Source organism: Babylonia areolata, chromosome 23 (genome assembly GCF_041734735.1).
Source record: "Babylonia areolata isolate BAREFJ2019XMU chromosome 23, ASM4173473v1, whole genome shotgun sequence".
Lineage (NCBI taxonomy): Eukaryota > Metazoa > Mollusca > Gastropoda > Neogastropoda > Buccinidae > Babylonia > Babylonia areolata.
Window position 1 is genome coordinate 16,667,813 of NC_134898.1, and position 7,613 is coordinate 16,675,425.

The following is a 7,613-nucleotide window of genomic DNA, read 5'->3' on the forward strand; positions in this document are numbered from 1 at the left end:
GTTAAACTCAACTCCAACAATAATGACCTATCAGACCCCAAGCTCCTGAACAAATCTGTCAAACACGTTGTTAAACTCAACTCCAACAATAATGACCTATCAGACCCCAAGCTCCTGAACAAATCTGTCAAACACGTTGTTAAACTCAACTCCAACAATAATGACCTATCAGACCCCAAGCTCCTGAACAAATCTGTCAAACACGTTGTTAAACTCAACTCCAACAATAATGACCTATCAGACCCCAAGCTCCTGAACAAATCTGTCAAACACGTTGTTAAACTCAACTCCAACAATAATGACCTATCAGACCCCAAGCTCCTGAACAAATCTGTCAAACACGTTGTTAAACTCAACTCCAACAATAATGACCTATCAGACCCCAAGCTCCTGAACAAATCTGTCAAACACGTTGTTAAACTCAACTCCAACAATAATGACCTATCAGACCCCAAGCTCCTGAACAAATCTGTCAAACACGTTGTTAAACTCAACTCCAACAATAATGACCTATCAGACCCCAAGCTCCTGAACAAATCTGTCAAACACGTTGTTAAACTCAACTCCAACAATAATGACCTATCAGACCCCAAGCTCCTGAACAAATCTGTCAAACACGTTGTTAAACTCAACTCCAACAATAATGACCTATCAGACCCCAAGCTCCTGAACAAATCTGTCAAACACGTTGTTAAACTCAACTCCAACAATAATGACCTATCAGACCCCAAGCTCCTGAACAAATCTGTCAAACACGTTGTTAAACTCAACTCCAACAATAATGACCTATCAGACCCCAAGCTCCTGAACAAATCTGTCAAACACGTTGTTAAACTCAACTCCAACAATAATGACCTATCAGACCCCAAGCTCCTGAACAAATCTGTCAAACACGTTGTTAAACTCAACTCCAACAATAATGACCTATCAGACCCCAAGCTCCTGAACAAATCTGTCAAACACGTTGTTAAACTCAACTCCAACAATAATGACCTATCAGACCCCAAGCTCCTGAACAAATCTGTCAAACACGTTGTTAAACTCAACTCCAACAATAATGACCTATCAGACCCCAAGCTCCTGAACAAATCTGTCAAACACGTTGTTAAACTCAACTCCAACAATAATGACCTATCAGACCCCAAGCTCCTGAACAAATCTGTCAAACACGTTGTTAAACTCAACTCCAACAATAATGACCTATCAGACCCCAAGCTCCTGAACAAATCTGTCAAACACGTTGTTAAACTCAACTCCAACAATAATGACCTATCAGACCCCAAGCTCCTGAACAAATCTGTCAAACACGTTGTTAAACTCAACTCCAACAATAATGACCTATCAGACCCCAAGCTCCTGAACAAATCTGTCAAACACGTTGTTAAACTCAACTCCAACAATAATGACCTATCAGACCCCAAGCTCCTGAACAAATCTGTCAAACACGTTGTTAAACTCAACTCCAACAATAATGACCTATCTGCGGACTCAGTCTCCCTCATCTGGTTGCCTGGGAACCGCTCGGATGCGGAACGGGTTGGGGTTGTGCGCAAACTCCATGACGCCCTCCAAAGATGGCAGCCGTCCCTCTTCCGCTGGCAGGAACCGGAAGTTCTGCAGAAGGGAAGTGACGTAGAGGAACAGCTGCAGCCGCGCGATGCCTTCTCCCGGGCATGACCTGCGACCTGAGGAATAATGGTAGGATAATGGTACGTATATTGATGATGATGATGATGGTGATGGTGATGATAGTAATAACAATACAGTGGTAGTAGTAGTACTTGTAGTAATGATAATAATAGCAATAACAACAACAACAACAACAACAATAATAATAATAATAATGAGGAGGAGGAGGAGGAGGAATGTTGATGATGATGATGGTGATGATAATCATAATAATGATGATGATGATAATCATGATGATAATGATGATGATGATGATGATGGTGGTGGTGATAATCATAATAATGATGATGATGATAATCATGATGATGATGATGATAATGATAATGATGATAATGATGATGATAATGATAATAATGATGATGACGATGACGACGACGACGATGACGACGTCGACAACAGTAGCAACATTGCTGATAAAGTTAATTAATCATGATACTGGACGTAATGCAGAAGCTGCCTCATCCATATCCAAACTATCAAACGAAAAAAAAAGGGGGTTCAAGAAAGTAAAAAAAAAAAAAGAAAAAAAGAAAAAAAAAAGAAAAACAACAACAGAACAACAGAATGAATTAAAAAATGAAAGAAAGATAGGAAGACAGTCAGAAAAACACAGAGAAGACAATAATTGTGAGAGAAAAAAAAACACAAAAAAACCCAGCAGAAATAGCAACGACAAAGACGACGACGAAAACATCCACAACAACAAACCCATGAAACAAGAAAGAAGAAAAAAGAGAAGAAAAAAACAAACAAACAAAAAAAAAAACATACCGAGCCCTCCAAACCAACACACACACACACACACACACACACACACACACACACACACACACACACACACACACACATGTCCTATTAAGTGTACTTGTTTTTATATCTGTAATTTCAGCTAGCCGACTACATGGTGATTTTTTTTTTTTTTTTTTTTTTTTTTTTTTTTTAACTTTCCATGAGAGATTTTTAAGTTGGCTTGACCACAAATCCAACGCCAGTGACCCACCCACAGAGAAGGGAATGAACTCCTCCCGCTTCACCACCACCACCCTCCCGTTCTCCGGGTCCAAGAATCTTTCGGGTCGGAAACACTCCGGGTCACCCCACGTGACCTTGTCGTTGAGGGCCGTGTGCAAATAGGGCACTACGATGGTACCTGTCGGGAACGCACGAAGCTGCTTCTTGTCATCATCATCATCATCATCATCATAATGATGATGATGGTGATAATAATAATAATAATTAGTAGTAGTAGTAGTAGCATCATCATCATCATCATAATTAGTAGTAGTAGTAGCAGCAGCAGCAGCAGTAGTAGTAGTAGCATCATCATCATAATGATGATGATAATAATAATAGTAATAATAATAAGTAGTAGCAGTAGTCATAATAGTTGCAGCAGCAGCAGCAGTAGCATCATCATCATCATCATCACAATAATGAAAATAATAATAATAATGATAATAATAATAATTATTATTATTAGTAGTAGTAGTATCATCATCATCATCACATTAATAATAATAATAATGATAAGAAGAATAAGAAGAATATATACTAAATGATAATAATAGATACTTACATAACACACTATCCAGAACTCTGCTACAGGTCCTTTACAAAACACATGGTTTTGATGTATATATAAGATGTATGCATTGTGGTATAATAGTCGTGTCCGACAAAAAGGCCATCAGAACATCATGGGAGGCAACTGCTGGCCGACTATATGGTTTAGTGGAGAGTGCTTGCCCTTGTTACATCCCTACTCTCTCGGCCAAGAGGGTTTTCAGGGCAGCCGGCGTTGGAGATAGTCTCCAAAGGGCAGCTAGCCCTCAAGGCTGCAGTGATAAGAGCCAGTGCAGCCTTACCCTCCTAGTCTGCGAGTCACAGTTTCTTCACGAAGAAGACTAAGTTGTAAAAAGAATTCCCATTGCAGTGGAGAAACCATTTTATAATACAGCTTTCACTTTTCTGTTGCCCTAATTGTATAAGCTTATGTCAATTTTGTAATATAAGCTGAGCGTTGTTTGATATAATTACACATCACATCCATGTTAGATATACACACCTAGATGTACCAAGCAAATTATACGCACACGCATATATATAAGTACAATGTTTATATGCATATAAACATACAATCAAATTTATAATAAATATGCACAAACCCACTTCCCCTCCACACACACACACACACACACACACACACACACGTGCTATTATCTGAGAGCCAGTGCAGTCTTACCTTCTGGTCTGAGTCTTAGTCCTTCACAAAAACAAAAACAAAAAAGAAAGAAAAAAGATTAAGTTGAACACAGCACAGCTCTCACTTTCTTATCAGTTAATTAACTAATAATAATAATAATAATAATAATATTCATATAGTGCAGAGACAAATCAAAGCGCTTTCGCACCGGTCATTCACACCACACATGCATAACTCTAAAAACTGGAGAAACTGAAGACAAGGAAGAAGGCAGGGAAGGGAGGCTATTTTGGGAAGAGGTGGGCTTTAAGGCCAGACTTGAAATCTTTTTCTGTCTTTTTTTTCAGTTAAAAAAATATATTATTTTTTTTTATTATTGATTTTTTCCCCCTCAAGGCCTGACTAAGTGCGTTGGGTTACGCTGCTGGTCAGGCATCTGCTTGGCAGATGTGGTGGCAGCGTATGTGAATTTGACGTAGTGACGCCTCCTTGAGCTACTGATACTGATACTGATACTGATCTTCACACAGTACCTTTAGGGACGCGGAACCCTCTCAGCTCCACGTCCTGACTGACCCCGTGCTGGATGCCCATGGCCCCGATGTCAGAGATCCGCAGGGTCTCCATGATCGTGGCCTCTACGTACGGGAGCTCCGCCCGGTGGTGCGCGTCGGGCGGTGACGAGGGGCCGAGCACCTGTCGGATCTGGCGGTAGCACGCGCTCTGCACGCGCGGGTGGTGGAGGAGGTAGAGGAGGGTCCAGAGGAGAGCGTTGGTCAGTGTCTCCGTTCCGGCCACGAAGAGGTCGGACACTGTCCACTCCAGGTTGTTCAGGTTCTCTGGCGGCAAGACAGTGTCCAGAATCACAGAATCACAGAATTCTAGATTCCAGATGGTTTATTCATGTATAGGCCTAGGCCCGTTATGAAGGGATGTGTGTGAACAATATTCTTTTATATATGGACAAACATCACCTTGCAATGCTTGTTAACGTCCAAATATTCAATTAAACAAACATACTAAGTAAAGTAGTGCTACGGTTCAGTATGTAGAACAATAAAATGCTGTCACGAAGTTACAATTTAAAAGCTTTATATAAAAATAGAGAACATTTTCGAATAGTTTCAGGAGAGGAAAAAAAAAACTATATAAAGATTGACAGGTGACACACACGCAGGCTACAATCATGTGTGCCCGCACCTTGGAAACAACAAAGAAAAAAAATCGATTGTAAGGTGGCATGAAGGTAGACCCAACCCGGAAAAAAAGGGGAAAAATAAAACACATAAAGAAGATGTTTGAGGTCCGTAGAGAGAAGGATTCTGTGACGAGCCATCCAACAACCAACTCTCCATTCTATTTAATACTTTGGCGACCAACTAACACATTCAGCCAGCCACGTGAAGAAGAGAAAAAGGGAAAGAAAATGACAAATAATGAATAAAAAGTATCAGTATCAGTATCAGTATCTCAAGGAGGCGTCACTGCGTTCGGACAATTCCATATACACCACACCACACCTGCCAAGCAGATGCCTGACCAGCGTCGTAACCCAACACGCTTAAGAAAGGAGGAGGAGGAGATGACGATATAGAGGGAAAGGAAGGGAAACTAAATAAGATGAGTGGGAAGAGGGAATGGGAAAAGAAGAATGGGGTGGAGGAGGAGGAGGAGGAGAAAAAGAAGGAGGAGGGGGAGAAGGAGGAGGGGGAGGAAGGAGAAGAAGAAGAAGGAGGAGAAGAAAAAGAAGAAGGAGGAGGAGGGGTAGGAGGAGGAGGAGGAGAAAAAGAAGGAGGAGGAGGAAGAGAAGAAAAAGGAGAAGAAAAAGAAGAAGGAGGAGGAAAAGAAAAAGGAGGAGGAGGGGTAGGAGGAGGAGAAGAAAAAGAAGGAGGAGGAGAAGAAAAAGAAGGAGGAGGAGAAGGAGGGGTAGGAGGAGGAGGAGGAGAAAAAGAAGAAGTAGAATAAGGAGGAGGAAAAGAACGGATAGGAGGAAGAGGAGAAAAAGGAGGAGGAGGAGGAGAAGAAGAAGAAGAAGAAGAAGAACAACAACAACAACAACAACAACAACAACAACAACAACAACAACAACAACAACAACAACAACAACAACAACAACAACAACAACAACATGATGATGATTATTACCGTGACCATGATCATAATCATGAGAAGAAGAAGAAGAAGAAGAAGAAGAAGAAGCGGAAGAAGAAATCATGTAAAGTGTCCGTTGGCAGTTAATGTTCTGCATACCTGGTATTATCTAAATTTTTGTTTATTTCGTACACGTTGGCTGTTTATCTTCAGGTGGATTTCCTAATCCTTAAAAAAATAATTAAGAAAAACACTTAAAAAACTTGATTGTGAAGTAAAGGGTAGTCCTCAGTTTATATGCATGGATCTGGCTGTACTTGTGTCTAATTATCTTCTTTTTCCGTGTGTGTGTGTGTGTGTGTGTGTGTGTGTGTGTGGGTGTGGGTGTGTGTGTATGTGTGTGTGTGTGTGTGTGTGTTGATTGTGTGTGTGTGTGTGTGTGTGCGCGCGCGTGTTTGCAACAGGACCAACATGTGCAACCCAGACGTGACCTTGCGTGGTCAGCTGGTCCATAAGCAACAATCAATCAATCAAACAAACAATCAATCAGTCAGCCAACCTCTAACCAACCAACTAATCAATCTATGAATTAATCAATCCAAAAATAAATAAACCTACCCTCCACGGTGGTAGACAGTTTGCCCTGTGCCATCTCTCGCTTGACCCGAGTGAGGTAAGCACTGATGAAATCCACGTGTCCATTGTCATCATCATCATCATCGTGGTGGTAGTGGTGGTGGTGGTGGCGGTGGTTGTCATCGTCGTTGTCGTTGTTGTTGTCGTCTTCAGCATCGTCGCTCTCTCTGCTGCTCTCGCCGCCGTGCTTATGGCGACGACCCTTGTTGTTCTCCCGGTCGATGTGCTGCTGGATTTGGGGGATCAGGAAGCACTGCTCCATCTCAGCGATGTTCCGGAGGATCTGAGGCAAGGCAAGGCAAGGCAGGCAGGCAAAGTGTTCGAGATCAAGAATCACATTACTGTCCGAACTGTACGAACACACACACACACACACACACACACACACACACACACCAAAAATGCCTGACTTTTCCTGCCTTATCTTGCCTTCTTTGCCCCGAACTGTCCTGTCCTGTCCTGTCCTGTCCTGTCCTGTCCTGTCCTGTCCTGTCCTGTCCTGTCCTGTCCTGTCCTGTCTTGACCTGTCCTGTCTTGTCTTGACCTGTCCTGTCCTGTCTTGTCCTGTCCTGTCTTGACCTGTCCTGTCCTGTCTTGCCTTGACCTGTCCTGTCCTGTCCTGCCCTGTCTTGACCTGTCTTGTCTTGTCTTGTCCTGTCCTGTCCTGTCCTGTCCTGTCCTGCCCTGCCCTGCCCTGCCCTGTCCTGCCCTGTCCTGTCCTGTCCTGTCCTGTCCTGTCCTGCCCTGTCCTGTCCTGCCCTGTCCTGCCCTGTCCTGTCCTGTCCTGTCCTGTCCTGTCTTGCCCTGTCCTGTCCTGTCCTATCCTACCCTGTCCTGCCTTGCCCTGTCCTGTCCTGTCCTGTCCTGTCCTGTCCTGCCCTACCCTGCCCTGTCCTGCCCTGCCCTGTCCTGTCCTGCCCTGCCCTGTCCTGTCCTGTCCTGTCCTGTCCTGTCCAGTCCAGTCCTGTCCTGTCCTGCCCTGCCCTGTCCTTTC

The 7,613-nt window shown here is 43.0% G+C and overlaps 1 protein-coding gene across 1 annotated transcript in view; it reads right to left on the minus strand.

Moving 5' to 3' along the window:
* Window positions 1–1,367: 1,367 nt before the first annotated feature.
* The window catches only part of LOC143297969 (cytochrome P450 2B6-like), a 13,240-nt gene continuing 6,994 nt past the window's right edge, over window positions 1,368–7,613 (minus strand). Inside the window, exons 4-7 of the mRNA XM_076610598.1 lie at window positions 6,602–6,902; window positions 4,426–4,731; window positions 2,690–2,839; window positions 1,368–1,685 (exon numbers count right to left, since the gene is read on the minus strand). Of these exons, the coding sequence (XP_076466713.1) occupies window positions 1,489–1,685; window positions 2,690–2,839; window positions 4,426–4,731; window positions 6,602–6,902 (954 nt within the window). The 3' untranslated portion in view covers window positions 1,368–1,488. The remainder of the gene's footprint in view (window positions 1,686–2,689; window positions 2,840–4,425; window positions 4,732–6,601; window positions 6,903–7,613) is intronic.